Source organism: Diadema antillarum, unplaced genomic scaffold (assembly GCF_040938485.1).
Source record: "Diadema antillarum isolate AM-2024a unplaced genomic scaffold, OU_Dant_1.0 seq00000059_RagTag, whole genome shotgun sequence".
Lineage (NCBI taxonomy): Eukaryota > Metazoa > Echinodermata > Echinoidea > Diadematoida > Diadematidae > Diadema > Diadema antillarum.
Window position 1 is genome coordinate 479659 of NW_027271164.1, and position 21979 is coordinate 501637.

Genomic DNA, 21979 nt, shown 5'->3' on the forward strand with positions numbered 1-21979 from the left:
AAGGTACTTCACATACAGCAAATGACTGTAACACAATATTCCACTGAAAACATAGGGGACACAAACACTATAACCATCTCCTTCATCTGGCTTTTATACAACACCTAAAAAGAATGTAGCTATCCGATTGGTCGATTGCCCATTGCGTGACATTTAGTTAAAAGTTCCATCACATGCTGTGGCTGTCAGCCGTCTTGTTTGAGCAAAAATGGATGGTGCTTGGCTGATGTAACCCATTTCCATTGACTCGAAGATTTTGTTCCATCGCATGGCTCTGATGTCACAATTAAACATTTGCCGCATGCACTCAACAATTACAAGCGTGTACTTCAACTGATCGACTTATCGCGTACGAACGAACTCGGCGACTGCAACTGTTCGGCTACTCATTAATCTTTCACGGAATATGGTTGCCATTTCTGTGCTAAATTCAAGAATCTGTATGGACCACATCTGTTGACGTTCGAGGTGTTGTATAAAACAAATAGTGTATAGTCTTTACTCGTGCGATGGAACAAGATTTCGCACTCGGTGAAAGATGAGACGCACTATTCAACTGGGCTTCGCCTCGTTGAATAAAGCGCCTCTATCTTTCACTGAGTGCAAAATCTTGTACCATCACACTTGTGACCATTCACTATTTGTATACTATTACATTTCTTCAAGAGCATACAATTGGTGGCTCCTAATAGAGAAAAATACATTGCACTTCACCAAAAGTATCATATATGGGTGAGTTCTGAGTGCTCTCTTAAAGCGAACTGAACCACACTCTACCAGCGCCACGGGAGTGCTCAAATACTGCTACAGTGTACTGTACTGAAATAAACCGAGCAAAAAGCGGACCACTTCCCGATCTGCTCCAGAAGGGTACCAAAAGCATACCAGAAGTTGGCATGTGAAGAATATGCGTAACATGCACATACGTCATAATGCGAAGAGTTCATTCTCTTTGTTCAGGACATCTATAAAGTAGTTTAGCGTGCCAGGTGAATGACCCTGTTGCTACAAAATGTGTGACCCTCTCTAGAAATAACTTGTGACGTACACTTTCTCCACAGAGGGCTCAAACACTCCTAATCTGGCACAGGTTCAGTTTGCCTTACTTCACTTTTGAATGCTCAAACCCACCCTATGACATTAAAACTGACATAAATGTGAGAAATGTGAAATATGTGTGAGGGCTTGTCCAAGCCAATGTAACATAAAGAGGACCATCTGCTAGAATTTCATTTATGTCACAAATCACAAAACTGTACATAATTTCTTTTTTCCTATAAATTTCATTGTACTCTCTTTTGCAAGCCCATATCAATCTTCATAGAAAAAAAAAGCTTGTCCTTTGCAATTTGAAACTTTGCATCCAACTGCCCTGCCATTACCCGAACAGAAATAAAACTAATATTCAAAATTTCTGAAGCCTTGAATCTTAAGGCATCTTCAAGTCACTTGTACATTGTACTAAAGCAAAAAAGGTTAGCAGGAAGACTTTGTATGATCAACTTTTCACTGTCAATATGTGAATTGTAACATTAAGCAAGAATGAACTTCCTTTTGACCATTAGTGATGCCTGTTTAATACATGTAGCATGCGAGATGTACTGTGAAATTCTGTAAAGCAAGAAGTATTCACGGAATAAAATTTTTGTGAATTGGAGCCAATGGCCTTTTTCACAGCATGAAATTTTTGCATATTGCTTAATGGCATCCAATGCATGAAAGTGTAGACAAGAATTTCTGCGTACATTTTGTGAAACATGGCTCTTCGCTTCTGGTTTTACAGTTTGTGCGAAAAAAGCCTTAAAGGGAAGATCCACCTCAAGTTTAGCTAGACTTCAATCGAATACATAGCATAATACACACAAAATGGGTTTCATTCACATAGGACATGAGTGAGTAAATAGGATTTTAACATGTCATGTTAGCACAAAATAGCCATTTTTATAACAACAGATGCAAATTAGATGAGATGATCATCTCATTGCCTCACGGTCTCTCACTGACCAGCATACAAATCTTAACATTCCCCTTTTTGTTCATTAAGCCCCAGTCACATATAAACACGGATCCTCTAGGATGTACACGATGATCCGGGGAGTTTTGGGATAGTTTCGCCCTGGATGGAGCATCGACAAGCGTTGATGACTGTGCACACGGTATCAACACGGCGCTTAGACGGCCCATACTGGACCCACCCGACAACGACACAGTCCATGCCGAAAGAGCGCGGCGTCTACACGGACCAACACGGCAGCTACACGGATCAACAAGGCAGCTACGCGGCAGCCACACGGGACCATCCTGGATTGGTCGGCCAACACGGCAGTCCCCAGATGAGGCCAGATGTTTTTAACCTCCAAAAGTTGCCGTGTTGGCCTCCTGGATGTCCAAGGATATCCAAGGCTTCAACATGGATCTCTCCCCAGACCACCCCGGATCAGATCGGGGTGATCCGGCATGTTTATGTGACTGGGGCTTTACATTAAGAAGAAAAACCTTTTCTATCAAATTATTGTGATGAATTATCAACAAAGCAATGACTTGGTGGTGAAGGGGCTGTAGACACTTAATTCTTAAACAAAATGTGATTTTATATATATACTATTCTGTGAACAAAGCAGCACAAGAATTGCTATCTGACATCATTATCCTCATCTAAGTTCCAAATGGTTCTGAACAACATCACTGTTTTGTTAAAATGTGAAACCCCATTATTTTTCATGTCGTATTCAATTTTGATGAAGTTTCTACCATACTGTTTGGAATGTTTTCCTCTAGTAGAATTTATCAAAGTCAACTTAAACATGAAATAGAATTGCACTTTAAATGACAACCATCATAGTGATGGCAACATGGACTGGTTGGACACTGCTATATCTCTAGGAAACTGGACAAGCTGTGTACAGCAAAGAATACTATCACAAATATGTGCCTACTCAAAAATCAGCAGTTTGATTTGAAGGACAAGGAATTGATAACATGTTAAAAATTCATGTCACATTTTGTTCACAATTACTATTCAAATATTCATGAAATAGCAACAGAATGTCCTGGCCATATCAAAGACATGCATGGAGTTCTGATTAGTCCTTACCTTGTTCGGCATGAAAATAAGACGACAAAAAAAGAAGAAAAAATATTATTTGTACAGGGGAAAAAACAATGGTTGTAAATTTGGCATCACTACACATCTTGAAGTTAAAAGAATAAAAACAAAAGCAAGAAAGGTAGTTGATATTCAGTGATCCCCTTTTGTCCATCCCTGCAAATAATGTACCCTCTTTCATGCAGCAGTCCATACACTCTACAGCATACCATCAGGCCTTGCTATTTCTTTCCTTTCTTGTTCTTTTTCTTCCCAGAACTCTGTGCCCCGCTCTGCTGATCACCTCCGCCCTGTCTTTGTGTCCTCGACTTCAGCTTAGGTATCGTTTCCGCGACATAGAACATGATAGCTCTTCCTGATGAGAGAGGAAAGAAGAGTAATACAGCTTGGCATAAATTCATACCATTTCAGGCTCAATGCAATACAAAACAAAACAAAACAAAACAAAACAAATTTTGGCATTAAGGGCTATGGAAGGGTGGTGATGTGGCTCTGTCAGCACTGCATCTGCCTTGCAATCAAGTTGATCAGGTTCGATTCCCTGTGAGTCTAGCTGAGCAAGTACTAATGTTGTAATTAAGCCTTTCCTTCTGGTAAGAGGCATAAACTCTGTCCCTTGGGTATAACGTTAAATGGACATCCCATTTGTGAGGACATATCTAATGCAGGGAAACAGGGAAAACAAAGGGCACTTAACCCATTGAAGATGACTGATTTTGTTAAGACATGCATTTCCCATAGACACCTGCTCAAATATTCTCAGGACTCGTCTTCAGCAGTTTAATACACTGTAGCTTCATTTAACTGTTACAGCATACTTCATATTGGTGTGAGCCCACAGCAATATTCGCCATGCATAACACATCTCATCTGCAGCAACATACTTGGCACTCACAACACTAGCTAAATGAATGACTGAGATCTTGGGGGCAATATCACATATCATGAGAGATATGAACTGCCTACCATAAAACACTGTCGAAAAATAGAAATGATATAGTCATTTCGAGGTGACATCACTTGACAGACACTTGTTTATACATTACAATGTAATTTCATTTAATTGAAACCCTTGTATTAAAGTTGTGGACAAATCACACTATACATGTATATCTAAAATTGTAACGTCTGTGACCCAGCATGAAATACAGCATCATTTAAACAAGCGCAGTGTCGAAAGCTTTATAGCACATAACATCGCTTGTCATTAATTTCAGACTCACGTGACTGGAACTGTTCGGACAGAAAGGAGCCTTCCTTGTCCTTCATCTGCACTCGTATTCGTCCTTTGAAAGTAGGGTCACGGTTTTGATCTCTTGGATACATTTTTGTATTCTGTCAATAAGAGAGAAAGAGGAAGGAACAAAAATGTTCAAACCAATGTATGCTAATGACCAGTTCCTGACGGTTAAATGTAAAGGGTTACACAGCAAAAGTCACTTCCTGCTTCGATGCAGATCAAAACAAACATGACATTAGGTTCTTGACCTTGACGCGATTATCCCTGAAGCAGCTCTTCCAAAGTGTACTGGGATGGCATGTTCTGTGACAGTACTCTGTGGGTGATGGTGAAGTTACGGATTACACCATTTCTATTAAAGGGAGGCAGTCCTGAGATTTTCACTGTACTGATAATCAAGTATAGCAAAAAATATAACCTTCCACCAGTTTATACACATGGAAATCAAAAACTGTCTCCCTACGCGATTTTTGAAAAATAATTCCTGCAAGCGATCGTGTAAGAGCCTGTAAAAAGATGCTACGTCATTGATGCCCTACTCTCAAGTTGACAGCCGTGCCTCTAAAAACCAATTTAAGTGTTCAAATGATCAGTTGTAATTTTATCATAAAATGTGAATATATGTGATTTTATTATTCTAAACAAAATATTTCAAGTTTAGTTACAGTAAATATAATTCATGTAAATTAATATAGTAAACGTACATTTAGATATATTTTAAAATCAAATATACCATGTCTGTACTTGACATCAAATAGGCACGGTCCTTTTCTAGATTCTGTCCGTGTTGCATACTACTTTGCGTACAAACCACTCTCGTGCGCGAATTCTTACCATACTTATGTACACAGTACTCTGTCTAGCTGAGTTTAGCGTTCAGACCGAAGATTGCCATAACAATTAGCGTACGCATAACGAGTAGAACACGGCTGGGAAGAGTTGTGCCTCAGTGACGTCGGACTCTCCGCCAAGACTTGCTCATTAGCATATTCACCATGCAGATTCACACTTTTTCAACAAAAATTTATGAGCCTATCTGGTGATTTGAAAATTTGTTAATGGTGAAAGTAGTTCATTGGAGTTACAAATAACAACATATTTTTTGATAAATTTGTGAGGACTGCCTCACTTTAACAATGAAAACTATGATGTGCGCACTAAAATTATGCTGTAAAATATACAGCACCATGGAACCTACAGGAAGTTCCAACCCTCTGATGACAAGAGAAGCATTCTACTTCTGTGTCTAGGCAATAAGTATTTCTGCTTTAGCATTTGTTATAAAATTTCAGAATAAGACTGGAATTCTTCACTACTAACTCCTGAGTTTGCTACATCAAAAATGCACTTAATCTGAAGAAGAAAGAACGCAACATCAGTTGAAATGTGCTGCCATTGTCTCATGGACATGGACTGAAAATTGAGTCTCTCCTCTTCACATGACTTACATTAAGTCACAACAATTGAACTGCAAAGTTACAACTAGAATACATTGCCTCACATATCAGACTCTACTGCTGATGTGCTGAAGATCAGTGCTTTATAAATTCACCTAAAATTCTGACAATAAATGCCGATATTTGAGTGTCTGAACATTGTAAAATCAACTCACAGACATGTAGCAGCGAGTTCAGTCATAAGTCAATCCCATCCATTATTCTCCCAAAAGTCCCCAGATATAATTGGTCTATGCCTAAATACTCACTACCATCTGCACTCACATGGCCGCGTTTAAAAATACAATTGTATTTATATGATAAACCTGCTGTGCCTTTTCTAATACAAGTGTATTCTGTGCCATGAAGTTCAGACCTGGCCAGTGGAAACTTTTTCCAGCCATCTCTTCAGACTGCATCAAAGACTAATTTACTATGGAAGAAGGCTCCATTTATTCCTGTTAGTTTAGAACTATTAATGCACGATCCACGTGAATCTTTACAAACTACTTGTACTCTAGTCGCAGAACGCTGGTGATGTAAAAGATGTAAGAAGACACCAACAGACTGGGTGGCAGAAAGAACAAGACGGGAATAAATCACAAGGAAAAGAAAAATTATATATTTTCAAATTTTGAGAAAATGTTCGGTCTATATGGAGACTCTTATATATCATATATTTTTTTATCTGTAAAGTATTTCATGTATGTCTGTAAATTCCAGAATAAAACCCCTACTTTTGAATCTTTCCAGGCTTACTTAAATAATAATAAAGAAATAGAATATAGAATTTCTAAAAAGAAAGGTAAACTTGGTATTCATTTTAAAAAATGGAGGTTTGACATTTAATTTGCACTGTGTATTTTTTCTACAAGGTATTTCTTTTATATTTGTTATGTGATATTTTAAGTATCCACTTTGTTTTGCTGCACTTTTTTTACTATGTGATTTTGTAAATCGATTGATTTTTTTATTCTTTCCTGTAAATGGCATTTGCTTTTTACCAATAAATACTGAATGAAAAAAAAAGAAAAAAAAGAACAAGACCGGGGGGGGGGGGGGGGGGGGGGGGGGGGGGAGGGCAAGAGCTAAGCCTCCTGGTAGTGTGAAAGATGGGTAACACACAAGATTGGACCACAAACTTACTTCCACTGCAACTGGCAAGCCAAGGGAGTTACACACATCTCTAATTTCTGTGATGGTGGGATTTTCGACACCTCTATCTTTAGGAATTTTCCGTCCTTCTGCAACTGTCTTCTTGCTGTTTATGTAGGCTGGGTATATGCAGATCCAACTGGATAAAAAAGAAAAGAAAATTGTGCATTATGGTTTGTGTCAATACTAAGAATATACGATGTATAAATATACAAAATTTGTCATCATGCTCCTAAACCAATTCAGGAATTGTTCATCTTGATATTACTGTCTATGGGAAACCATGTACAATGTAATGTAAATCTGGTCACTTGGAGAACCCTGTGTACAGAATCCCCACTTCTAAAGAAATCTCCAACCGTTCCTTCCGGGAAACTGGTATACCATGTTCCGAAAATGAACTACATTTGTGGTCTTATTTCGCACATGAGAGCATCACATTGAGTTGGAAAATTATTATACTAGAAAAATTTGAAGGATTAGAGTTTATGCTATCAATGTCTGTTGTTTTTTCTTTTTCCTCAGAACTGTAGACATATTTTTGCATAATTTACCTTTTCGAACTTAACACAATGTAATACTATGCTTGTTTTGACTTTCGATGACCCTTGTTTGGGTGTCCTTATGGTTAAATATAGTAAATAAAACATTTTGCAAGCCCAGTGCACACTCTAATCATATCTCAGGTCTGATCAATATTTTGCATTGTTCAATGGCACAGTATGCAGTTGACCATGGAAGGAAATACAGACAGCACTGCTTGACTGCTTTCACACCTGGTAGGCAGATTACTGACCATCTGTTCTTTGTCTACTGGCAAAAAGGATTTTGTCTGGAGGCACTGAAGGTTCTTGTAGACTTGCAAAAGAAACAGGTTTAACAATCAACTTTAATAACATTCTAGTGATTTTATACATGTAGATTCATTCTTGCCTTCTATTTGACAAACTACAGTATATACTATTACTGGCAGTCTAGGACGACCTAAAGATCATGCAGCTAAGATATTTTGAACTGGAAATATTGATTAACAATGCCTTTAAAATTGAAATATAAAAAATAAAAAAGTGGAATGACATACATGTTGCACTTGTAAGCTAAAATAATCCTTTTCCAACAGAACTAAAATGACTTGATACCTGGATCATGTGCAGTCTATAAAAAGTTTTCAATTAATTTGAGGGACATGATAGATCCCTTGTTGAGAGGAAATTTATACAAGCACCTTCATTCAAAAGGAAATGGCTGCCCATTTTGGCCTGAGACCCTGTATAGTAGTACTGCAAAACCAGTTTGCTAAACATTTGCGACATGAAACTTTCCAAAACTGGAGCCTACTGGTCATCATTTTTTTTTTTTTTTTTTTTTTTTTTGCGGTATGAAACTTTCACTGATTACAAACCACTGGCATTAGATGCACTGTATAGACAAAAACTTTGGTGTGCATTTCACATTTGTGAATCTGTGCTTCTCGCCGAATTTGTGAAAGTCTCATCATGCGTGTGAACATGTCTAGTTTTACCATGTTTACTGCAGGTGAGTAGTAATCAATCACTCTCAGTAAAGGGGAGGGGGGGGGGGCAGTGAGCATAGGAGTAGGACTCTTAGAGTAAGACCAGAATACTACTAGTCTTACACTTCCAAGCTAGATTCTAATCAGAATTGTCTCAGTCTACAGTATGGTTGGGTATCTAATACCGTACATCGACACCCTAACATTTTTTCTATATTCAGAAACTTAAAACATCTCACAGTTTACCTGAACTTAATCACATGTAAAGAAAATACTCTGAATTCACAAGTGCCTATTAAAAACGCAATTCGAGGTACAGTACATGCTCTAAGATAACTGCTCCTAGGCTACATGTAACATGTGGGTGTTTATTTTGACACACTCAGTCGTGAAGTAATTTTAAAACCGACATCCCTACTCTCTATTGACAATAGTGTCAATGCATGTGAAGTGCATGTTGTGCTTTCCCTACATGCATTCATAATCTATGCTATCATTGTTTTGCCGTTGTTATTGTTTATTATCATTTTTTCAGTAACATTTTGATATACTGTCGTATGGTTGGACCTACTACTCATCGACCACCTAATGTTTATTTGCTTGATAAGAATATTCAACACTGAAATTCATGTAAAAACTTGACCTACAATACTGTATGTGATTCAGAAAATCCAGCACTATCAAATGCCGTTGTTCCCTTTTCAATTCGAAGTTTCAGCGCAAAAATATCGCCGTCGAACTTGCGTGGCCTTCTTTCAGCTCCCCACGGTGCCGCTCCTTATTGAGATCGACCGCTGTTTTTGCATTGACAATGCACACAAACCAAGTTGTATAAGCCAGTTCGGGGTTCCAGTTTGAGCATGAGCAGAAAAAAGTCATTTGTACCGAGAGACAGGTTGGTTTTTAATTTCAGTTAGATAAGTATCTGTAATGCTATGGTTATTCATGGAATCCTTATAAATGGTGCCTGCCAGTACATCCACCTGACAGCATGCCTGGTATTTGGCAATGTTAACAGAAAAGTTTGTTAATGTATTCAAAACAGCTCAATGAAATAGATGCTTCCCAAAATGTTGATTGATGAACCATTCTGGTCACTTCATCTACACAGGTTCATTCTTTGTTAAAATATGAGTTCCATAAATTGCTATGTTGGGCAAGCTCACTTTTAATTGAGTGAAGTGCCTAACCAACTGAGAAAAATGGAAGGTCATTTGTACCCATGTGCACATGAGCTATCTCCGAACTGGCTTATTGAACACCGTGTTGTACAAAGCTTTTTAGAAACTTCCATGGACATTACATTACGATTCGGTTAAAATATTCATTCCAAATTTTGTCCTTGATTTAAACCATTAATGAACAGTGTTAGTGAACCTTCACGTTTTCCCACACATCCTCATCAACAGTCAAAGCCAATCCATCTTTATGTGCTCTGCGCGAAGTGAAGTGCGTACTAAGCATTCTGTGCGCCAATTCTACGCGGTCGGTTTCAATAAGGGTGGTCGATATGTAGTAGGGTTACCATACATATACATGTACATGTACTGTAAGTCCCCAGTGCAGTGAAGAGGAAAAAAAAAACACTGCGCGTAATCTCATGCACGCATTTTCGTTCTTTTCGCGCAATGCGATAATACTAATAGAGGGGTGTCAGTTTCAATGTACAGTGTCGATGTGATGAACACCTACCATACCATATGGCATGCATACAAATAGAGATCTACTAGACCTAGATCTCTAGATTTCTAGTTCAAAACATCAGCCTGCTTCTTTGGGCGCTACATAACATAGATCATACACTCTGTATTGCTAGTACGTTTACAGGGCATTAATGCAGCTGAATTTTCTGACTCCCGAGGACTTAACTTGTCACTGTAACGTCACGTACACTACCCACAGTACCAGTACAATGCGATACCATACCTCTCTCTCTCTCTCTCTCTCTCTCTCTCTCTCTCTCCCTCTCTCTCTGTCTCAAAAGTCTCACTCTGAGATCTCTCTTGCTTGCGCTGTTTTCCGCTTCTACTAATGTAATACTGTGCACAATACATGTAAATAAGCCCGTGGGACTATTATGAGAACGCAGACGGAGTAAAATTACGTTCACGGTTAAAATAACAACAAAAGTAACCAAACAAAGCCCATCTCTTCGTCAGATGGGCCAGATGTATGCAATGATCAATAAAAAGTTAGTTTTACCGGTTTTTATCCTCCGGAGAAGACGTTAAGTGTGCCATATTGAAGTTGGTGTCTACACGGTAGAACGCAGGTAAGGTGGTACACAATTCAGTGTGTAGTAAGTACACGTGTAAAGTATTATCTTTGGCGTAAAGTGTAAAAGTACATGGATCAATGCCAATTTGAAGAAGACGCAAACACGATGGATAATGACAATTACAATGTTGTTTTTACAATCGTGGGTTGTTCAAGAGCAGCGTGGAATCTGTTGCATATTAGCAATTTTCATTATGCCAAATTTCGAATGATTCCTATACGATGCCAACAAATGTAAATGTGTTTTGTGTGTGTGTGTGTGTGTGTGTGTGTGTGTGTGTTGTGTTGTGTGTGTGTGTGTGTGTGTGTGTGTGTGTGTGTGTGTGTGTAAACATGGTATGATTTGGAAAAAAACCCAAACAAAATATATTGTACTGTATGTTGGAAAAAATGATTTAGCAGCGCAAGAGAGAATAATACAGCTGCTTATTTTTGTTCATATTAATTCCATTGTCGACATGGACCTGATATTGAATGAAACTCATAAAGAATATCATTAAACAAAAAAGTGTGTGTGTGTGTGTGTGTGTTTTATAATGGTATTTACTTTCAAAAGACTGTGTTCGATTCCTGTAGCATGTTCGATGTTGACATTTGACACCCCATAGGCCCTATACGTTTCCATCAAGCAAAATGCTTGACACGCAATCCCCAAACCAGTCGCACTTTCGTTTTATTAATTGTCATGAAATTCAATGTTTGTGGTTTGTTGCTACTGTGATTTTTTTTTTCCTGTTTTCAATTCAAAATCCAATTCAATTCAATCTGGTTTGTTAAGAATACTGCCATGGCAGCCAAGTGGCTGAACTGCGGAGTGACATACAACTGTATACAATAGAATATAAAAAGTCATGATTGGATGAAAACAATAGTTAATGATAATCATATACACCTATACTGCTCATAATAATTTCATAAAACTGTGAAAATAAGTTTACTTCAAGGTATAAAGAATACATACTAAGACGGCAACATCCAACATAAATAAAGATATCAATTGCTAATTCATCGTTAACCAAATCTAAGTGTTAAAAATAAAATACTTGCATGTCTTGTGAATATGGGACGCAGGGTTTGCTGTTACATTGTACATGGCGTACTAATATAACCTGAACCAATTGTCGAAAGTGTCATATTGTAGCAATTTATCGAGAGATTTCATGTGACTTTGTTTCCTTGCTATACCGAACTCTAACTCACACACCAAATGACGTCACAACCTTTGCGTACATTGGTATGAATACGCCACCTTAATTAAGAAGTATGGGGGTTACGTGATCAAACATAATTTATAGTAAAAATCACGAGTGAAACAATGAATGCGTAGAAGTAGTGTTTCACCTCTGGTACGTTATAATGGTTACAAACGCTGCGGGTACTGAGAAAAGACACGCGGAGATGGTAAAGCTGGGGCCTGTCTTATAAAGACTTGTGATAGAAATCAATCACAAGTTTTTTGTGTGCTGCAATGCAAGTTGCGATTGATTTGGGGACTTGTGATTGATTTGAAGGCTTTATAAGACGGGGCCCAGAATAGTAATAATCACATGAATTTATATAGCGCAGCTACTAGTACTATATTTTAGAATGAAGTGCACGTCATTAATATTGTAAATCTACTTGAATATGCACACGCATTCATCTCCACCCAACGTGCACTCCAACACTCTCACAATAAGTTGAGTTTGAAATATTAAAAAAATAATCGGACACATTTGATTTAGTGTACGTCGTTACTATAGTATGTCGCATTCGGTCTATCGGATGTTCGGTCTATATAGGGCTGTAACTACAGAAAAAGCTCTTAAGCGCATAGATCAGCTAGCACATCTGAGCTTATTCCTCCCTTGCTCGAAATCAGAAAATGAAAAACATGGAGGGGGGAATAGTGATTATTACATTTTCAGTTTTATTCAATTTCTGCAATTTGTCAATGAAAATCATTTATGACCTAATACATGTAGATTTTGAGCAAAAATCTACATAATGAACTAGCAGCTAGTGTGTGATGATCACAATAATTACCAACGTGTTTGAGCAAATCAAATGAAATCAAAGAAGTCAACGATACACTTACACGTGTTTTTTGGTTTTTTTTTTAGTTTCAGAGTGAAAGAAAATGCAGAGGTGTATCATCTTAAATATGTGATTGATAGTTGACGAACCGCCATAACTTCTCGATGTTTACGTAAAGGCCACGTTTACTCAGAAGTCCGTTGGACTGTTTCCAAGCATACCAACACCACCACATAATTTCATCTATTGATCACGTTATTTTTCTTTTCATACGAAAATTGTATAGGTGCAATATCAAGCTATTTCACAGTTGTTGTTGTTGTTGTTGTTGTTGTTTCAAATAAAAAAAGAAGAGAGAGAGAAAAATGGGGCACTGTACAAATAATTTGCCCCAGACAGCACTTAACATAAACAAACATTATAAATCTTAGAGAGATATAAACAAGAATATTAAAATATATATAACAGTCGCACTATTTCCAAGTGATCATTTGTTTTGATTACTAAGTACTCCATACCTGTCAAGACTGTTTTCATATGGTTTGCTCAAGGCACTTTAAATATTAACAGGTGATTTTGTATTGCGTTTGTATCAGTAAATAGACTGTTATCCCGGGAAACTCGTATATTTTAACTGATACAATTTCATGGCGTAGATGTCAATTCTTTGTCTCGTTGAGTCTATGTCCCTGGCTCAGTTCTCATGACAGCAATTCTATCCATACATAAAACACAATATCACAACACACACACACACACACAAACACATAATTCACGCATACACACACACATAACTCACACATACACGCACACACACACACACACACACACATAACTCATGCATACACACACACATACGCACATACGCCCACAGGCACATAAACATACAAGTACATAGTACAAGTATCTACCTTTGCAAGCACTTCAACAGAACGCTCGTAATACACTTAGATGTTATTTCTAAGAATGGGAATTTTGTATATTTTTAGGCAATTCCGTTCTTTATGTGCAATGAACTATTATTGTTTTCTTGGTGCAAATATTGACGATTTTGTTATGCTTTTATGATTGTATTGTCCGTCATATATAATTGGAAGAGTTACAGCGATTTCATAGCTGTGGATATTGTAAAACCATGAATTTGAATACACACACTGATGCACACACACATACATTATACACATACACATTATACACACAGCCGCATCCATACACACACACACACACACACATACATGCACGCACACACACGCACACACACACACACGCACACACACACACACGCACACACACACACATGCTCACAGACACACCTCTCAAGCGCCTCAACACATGTTTGAGATACAGTAAGAAGTTGTTTCCTCGTGGTAAGAATTGGAATTTTTTATATTTTAAATCATTTTGCTTTCTATGCAAGGAAGTGTTTTTGTGGTTTTATTTGTAGTAAAGTAATAGACAGTTTTGTTATGTTTTGTGTAGCATGTTCTTTGATCACAAGTGGGGGCAATTCAGCATGAACAAACACGCAAAATTATAATACGTTTGAATAAACACACGCTAAATGCACACACACATAACTGCATACACACTATACAGACACATGCTTAAAGACACATCCCTCACGCACCTCAGCAAATGTTTGAAATGCACCAAGAGGCATTTTACTCGTAGCAAAGTATCGGAATTATATATATATGTATATATATATATATATATATATATGTATATATATATATATATATATATATGTATATATATATATGTGTATATATGTATATATATATATGTATATATATATATATATATATATATATATATATATATGCATTTTACTCTGTATGTATAAAGAATTATAATTTTATGATTATATTTGCAGTACAGGTATATCAGACAGTTTTACTACACCTATATGTATGCATTATGTCTTTTATGTACAATTATGAGCAATTCAGCAATCTCATTGCTGCGAGTCACGATTTCTATAAACCATGAATAAACCCTGAATAAATAAATAAATATAAATAAATGTCCCGAGAGGATAATGAAAACAAAAACACTCACACAAAGAAAATGGAAAGTTTGCCATTGAAATTTATAATATGCTAAGTTAATGGAATCAGCATAGGAAAGCTAGTGGCAAAGGATTGACTAAAGGAAGTGAAAAATTATACATTTAAATATTACTTCAATTCAATTCAATTTATTTTCATACTTCTCAATGAAGGAATGTACATCAAATATAATAAAAACATAGTGAATCATGATATCCGGCTTGGATGTACAGTAAATTAATGTAAGCATGTAAAACATATAGCGGTCAATCATCGTACGTTTGGTTCTATGTATAACGCTAAAGAAATATGATGGAACCTACTTAAAAGCGAGCTTGTTAAGCTTAGGTCCCAAATTCTGAACAGAGTGTAAAGATGAGGAGCACGGATGCAACGTAGGACCAAAATAAAGAGAAACAAAAATGAAAGGCAAAAATACCTGGGGCACTAACAGAATCTCCTCAATACATTAATAATTATATACAGACAACCACATTCTGCAGATGTAAGAACAGTTGATTTAGCAATGTTGACAATAGTGTAATAATATGATTTGAATAATGGTGAAAAGAGAACAACTCGACATGCGAGTCCATGTCATCCATTCCTCGACGGAAACGGACGTGCAACTGTAGTTACTCCCGGGTTCTCGGCCGCCGCCCTATTCGCTCGCCTCTCACTTTTTGAAACAGTGACAATATCTTTGATATCAGTGACAATATCTTAGTATGAGGTATGAGCAGATTTTATGTGCATATTGCTGTCGTTCGCAAATGTTATACAAAATAATCACATCCTGGAACTGTGGAATCCTTCCAGAACAAAATTGACGCACGAACTGGTACGAGTACTTGTTTTCTTCCCCAGCCATTCCCCGTATGATTTCTTATTGGAGCCTATGAGATCAGAGGCCATATTCCGTCAGGCTGAAGATTGACATTTGACACCTAACACTCTAACCCCCTCACTCGTCCTGCTTGGTGTAAAGCAGGGAGAGTCCCGACCAAGTTGAATGAACTCTTGGGGTGCGTGAGGATTAACAATCAGTGTTCACCTTGCGTTCTTGACGATGCCATGCGCATGCTCATTAATCTCTGGACCAATGAAGTTCTAGCTCGTCTTCCAGTCTTTCATAAAGTTTCAAACAATTCAAAGCCTTACTCTTCCGTTACTCCTCCCACTCCTCTGAGTTCATGATGCAGATGATCCGAGAAACAGCCTCTGTTAAATACAATCGCTAACTCGAGGAATTTGGTCAGCAGTAGTCAGAAGCAACCCACTGCATCAAAAACACAAGCACGATTGCCCACGGTTTTTGACAAATCTGACGGAGAGCCGAGACAAGATTGCAACTTTGGCAAACATGTCGAATCCCGCCATGATCACGCTAGTTTTCATCGCATTTGCCGTTTGGGTTCCTACCTCGATGTCATCTCCAGGTACATTTGTTATTATTATTTTCTTTTACAATGTAGTGGTTTTAAAAATGCAGCTGAAATTAATTTGGTTAGATTTACGTGAGCAAGTTCCTGCAAACCCACTTTAGTAAAGCCGAATGCACTATCCATTTCACTCAAGATGTGTTCGAATGTCTATATACTTTTATGTTATAATCGTGTAGTTAAATGATTTCCTTCCTACTATTGAATTTCCAGACTTTATGTTATAACGATATTCCTTGATCATCATTAATTAATGTCATGTCAAATTTAATAACACACTTCTTTCCAGAAAAGCATGAAAAACACACACACCAACGTCGAGACGGGTGATGAGGTTGATCTATTTATTACTGTCAAGAAATGTGTTCTTTTTTTTGTATTATCTACCAATACAAAAAGCATCATAGAGGGATTTAGCTCATATAAACTGTTCCTGTATACCTTTCTGCTGTTCACTTGATAGACTTATGTTCGATGAATAAACATTCTAAATGCAATTGTTATAACATTACAACAAGTATTTAAATAAGACGGCGTTTAACAATATTTCAAGCCCTTAAAGATCTGAGCTGCATTTATAACCTCTACATGCTACGAGCGGTTTTTGAAATGCTACAATCATTATATTACATGCATACGATGGTATAGAATATGGATAAAAATAAACGCTTTACACCTTAAAAAAGTAAAAATAACTAAAAGTGACCGGATTTACTGTGCTCAATATTTCCCTTAGAAAATAGTGTTAGAGTACAAGAGTTAAAGGACAAGTTCACCTTCATAAACATAAGGATTGAGAGAATGTAGCAATATTAGTAGAATACATCAGTGAAAGTTTGAGGAAAATCAGACAATCCGTTCAAAAGTTATGAATTTTTGAAGTTTTTGTGCAGTAACCGCTGGATGAGAAGACTACTGCAGTGTATGAATAACTTAGATGTCACATGCGTACAACAATATAAGGAAAATATAAAGAGAATTTCACAAAATTCCATCTTTTGAAAAAAATACACACTCCCCTGACTCGTTACCGACAAATGTTATGGGTAATATTATTCCCCCTGCCTTTAGAAAGACGCAAGTCAAGAGCTCCTTTATAATGCGAGAAAAGTGAAAATATATTGAATTTTCTTTTACATTTTCTTTATACTGTTGTACGTATATGACTCACAAGCTGTAGTAGTCTCCTCATCCAGCGGTTCCCACACAAAAATTTAAAAAATTCATAACTTTTGCATCGATTGTCCAATTTTCGTCAAACTTTCACTGATGTGTTCTACTATTATTGTTGCATTCTCTCAATCCTTATGTTTATGAAGGTGAACTTGTCCTTTAACCATTCAAAAGACGGCTTGTTATATTATTTTGTTCATAGACCTTTTTAGTGATGACAGCATTTTATAACTCTTAAAATTTAGTTCAGTCATATTCGACTCTTAAAGGGATGGTACAGTATTGGTGGAGATGAGAATTGGGCTTTTAACTTTTTGCGAGATGCCAAGAAAACACTTATTATATAGTATAGAGAATATCATTTTAGGAGGAATTCAAAGTTTATTTGATGAAAATCGGATTTGGAAGGACTGAAACATCCAAAAACAAAGTAAAACAAAGTGATCGTCATAACGTGTGGGTCCCACACTTCATTAGAATCGCTCTTTTTTGGATATGTCAGCCATTTCAAAACCAATTTTCATCAAATGAATGTTGAGAATTCCTCTTAGAATCACATGCTCTTTCATGTTTCACAAGATGTTTCTCATTATCTCACCAAAAATGTCAGAAACCTGAAATTAGGTCTCAACCAAAACTATACGATCCCTTTAAAATTTAGTTCAATCAGTCATATTTGACTTTGATAAATTCAGTGTGTTTGCAACGCTATTATAGTCATCATCGTGGACGGTATTGCTTTCACGTTTTATTGCTGTTTTTAAATTGTATACGTTACTCATGTTAGTGGTGCAAATCGCTGATGTGACTAAAACTGCACCGTGTTTGAAGGGTGCTCGATAAAAATTTAATGAAAGTAAAATCCTGAGCATCATTATTACCAGTTTTATCATAATCATTGTGATTCTATAGTTATCAAAATCCTTATTTTCACAGAACATCACTTCTCTTTTTCATCAGTTCCAAATACGATCGCATCATCGGAGGAGACGAAACCGCCCATGAGGTGGCGCACCATCTCTGCCAAGGAGGAAGCCAAATGCATTGAGATGAAGAACGTCTTCAGAGCCTACAATCTGGAGCTCAAAGTGGGCTGTGTGAGGAGGGAAGAACATGCGGTAAGATTTAACATCAGTATTTTATGGGTGGATGATGCATGGCATTAGTAATGGACTGTCTTCAAGGTCATACCCTTACTGGAAATAACACAGTGTCCCACAGTGTGAAACACAATGTGAAACCAAGGATGTTCTAGAGCATGGAGTCACAACCGTCTTATTCCCTTTGCTAGATGTTCGAAGCCGCCGCTCAAAAATATTTGAAGCATGTGCCAAACAGGGTCTGCCGCGCAGATACGAAGACAATTGACTTGTGTCTCATTGCATAATCACCAGCCACTTTCAAAGGAAAATATGTCTTTGTGGTGGTAATTACTTTTCGCTATCCCTTCTCATAAAATGTAGGTGGTACAGACACGAGGATGCGCGAATAGAAATCGAGCAAAAAATGCTGAAATAAAGATGAAAATTACTCGACTGGGCATACCTGGGCACTAATCTGATAAATCTATCAATAAAGAATTATGCTTGAAGATTATTCCATATTATTTTCACTTGTGGAAATTAAGCGGAAAAATGATAAAACCAGCTTTCTAGGATGGTACAGTTTCAAACATTTTCACATGATAAAGCTCTGATTCACTCTTTTGCGCAAATTTCTGGACGGAAATGACTTTTGTTTTACATGCTTTATCATTAATTGAAATTTCATTTCATTTATTAAATGAATAAGCAAAATATGGCCAACATTATGAAAACGTTCCAAAATGAATCTTCAGATTGCTCAGCAAGACGGCGGCTTGGAAAATCGATCTTCAAAGGCACAAGTGCACCTGTGGAATTCTTTTGTACATCAATAGAAATCTGACGACTGTTTGAATGATTACAGCCAGTTGAAACTTCAGCTATTAAACCTCCTTGGTGAAACACAGCGTGGACTCTCTTCGCATCGTTAGATTCGAGCGTACTAAACATTGTAAACGCATTGTGAATCATTAAATCAAAGTGTGAAAGAGAACATGGCTATGTGAGCACTCTGTGAAAAACCACACCATAGTGTGAAATCATCTTCACACTTTTAAATTAGAGAAGTTTCACATTGCCAACTACCCAGCTGGGACAATTTTCTTTAAATAATTCAAGAGATAATGCTTCCGACAAGTTGAATGCAGCCGGATGAGTACGGTATTCTGCTGTTTTGTTTATTTGTTTTAAGGTGAGAAAATGAAAAACAAAAGAACTTATTCGTATCTTGGCTTTGCAAATTCATTAAGAATGGGTACATGTTTTTCACGTGATTGCCTTAACGAGAAATTTCTTCGTCTGCGCATGCGTATGTGTCTCTATGTGTGTGCAGATGTTCAAAGGTACAACCGTGTATAAAATATATGGATGTATACAAAAACATATGAATATTTTTATTTATTCATTTATTCACGTTTTCTTTAGAGAATACAGGGTAAGTCTCGTTCAATCCAGAGGCCTGCTTTTCAAGAGAGCCCTGTATTGTACAGATACATTTTGCATATTATGATAAAATCATACAATGAAATAGAAAATAATACAACAAATGAGAATTCAAAATACAAAAGATTAAAGATATAGACATAGTCAAAACATTATACACACAAGCGCATATACTCACGCGCGCATGCACATCATACACACATGCAGACACACAGACACGCAGACGCACACACACACACACACACGCATACTCTCTAAAAAAATCGAGTGAAAATTTTCACTCTAAAAAGAGTGAATACAAAAAAGAGTGAATTTCGAGTGAAATTGGAGTGAATTTTGAGTGAAAATGCTCATTTTCACTCATTTTGGAGTGACGTCAGGGATCACTCGAAGATTTTGGAGTGATCCCTGACGTCACTCCAAAATGAGTGAAAATGAGCATTTTCACTCAAAATTCACTCCAATTTCACTCGAAATTCACTCTTTTTTGTATTCACTCTTTTTAGAGTGAAAATTTTCACTCGATTTTTTTTAGAGAGTACGGACACAGACACATATGTCTTGAAAAGATATCCATAATAATAGATAATGCGTTTCATTGACGTGTTACAATATACACTACTGCCAAATAAACTTACTAAAACATTAATCTAATCTTCCTTTTGAATGTTGACAGTGATGGACACGATTGTACAGTATTTGGTAGATTGTTGTATAAAGAGCATGTATGCACGAAAGGAGCGTTTCTTGTACATGTAGTCAGTACGCGGGTGCCGAATGAATAGTGTACTATTGAGGGCGTGTCTGGTATAAGACAACCAGTGCCGTAACACAGGGCGTCTTTCAACTAGAGGGTACGGAGGGGCTAAATCGTTCAAGATTTTAAAAACTGTAACACAATATTGGTATTTCAATCTCCCATCTACAGACTGCCATTTCAATGAGTTTAGTAAAACAGCTTTTGGAGTAGTATGATCGGTCTTCAGAATTAGTCTTGCGTATTTATTTTGAAGCCTTTGTAGCTTTAATATACAACCTTTCGTGCAATTCCCCCATACCATTGCACAGTTATCTATGTGAGATAAGATCAGGGAATTATATAACTGTATCAACATATATTTCGGTAAGAATTTTCGAATCTTCCTTATACATGATATAGCTCGAGAAATGTTGCTTATGATTTGAGAAATATGTGGTGACAAGTTAAGATTTTCGTCAAAATGTACAAGTATTTCAGACCAGACACACCCTCTAAATATTGACCTTGGTAACAAATACTAAGTTGACATTTATTGATGCGTTTCTTTGATCCGAACAACATCAATTTAGTCTTATTAAAATTAACTTGTATTTTTTTTAATTAAACTAATTACACATCAAATCAAAATTATTCTGTAATATAATTTAAGCAGCATTTGCATTTTTCCCTTTCACAAAAATGGCCGTATCATCTGCGTATAAGGATACTTTTGATTGATCATAATCAATGTTTCACAGGTCATTTATATTAAAACAAAACAGAAGCGGTCCGAGTATTGACCCTTGTGTTACACCTGATTTAACTTTGAAAAAACTGCTCAGTGCTCCATCATAAAATACACATTGAGTTCTGTCGGTCAGGTATGATGTAAACCATTCTAGCTCCATGTCATGAATACCGTAAAAAGGCAATTTCTGTAATAAAAAAGAATGAGATATAATATCGAAGGCTTTTTTCAGATCTAGAAAAATAGCCTTTGTGACGTAGCCAGCACCCATATATTGTCTAAGATAAAGTCACTGATGTCTATCAAACATGTTGCAGTTGAATGCTTAGGCCGAAAACCGGACTGCCGTTCAGATAATAAGGAATTGTCGATTAAATATTTGTAAATTTGTTCATGAATAGCTTTCTCTGATATTTTTGATATTAATGGTGACAGCGAGATTGGTCGAAAATTTGAAAGTTCTGATGATTGTCCCATTTTTGGAATTGAAATTATTTTAGCCACTTTACAGTCACTGGGAAATTTTCCTGACGAAAGCGATCGATTAAAAAGGATAGT

General features: G+C 36.9%; 1 protein-coding gene across 1 annotated transcript; it reads right to left on the minus strand.

The window, feature by feature from the left end:
• Positions 1 to 786: 786 nt before the first annotated feature.
• Positions 787 to 10737, minus strand: LOC139725741 (signal recognition particle 19 kDa protein-like). Its single transcript, XM_071636824.1, has 4 exons — positions 10653 to 10737; positions 6929 to 7076; positions 4330 to 4441; positions 787 to 3461 (listed from the first exon to the last, which is right to left on the minus strand). The coding sequence occupies exons 1-4, from the start codon at positions 10688 to 10690 to the stop codon at positions 3328 to 3330; spliced, it is 432 nt and encodes a 143-aa protein (XP_071492925.1). The 5' UTR covers positions 10691 to 10737; the 3' UTR covers positions 787 to 3327.
• Positions 10738 to 21979: the final 11242 nt, after the last annotated feature.

Excerpts from the sequence above, each read along its gene's own strand:
- LOC139725741 (XM_071636824.1), bottom strand. The coding sequence starts at position 10,690 with ATGGCACACTTAACGTCTTCTCCGGAGGATAAAAACCG. Across the intron at positions 7,077-10,652 it reads TCTCCGGAGGATAAAAACCG|TTGGATCTGCATATACCCAG; the intron begins GTAAAACTAACT and ends TTTTTTATCCAG. Across the intron at positions 4,442-6,928 it reads GCTTGCCAGTTGCAGTGGAA|AATACAAAAATGTATCCAAG; the intron begins GTAAGTTTGTGG and ends TCTTATTGACAG.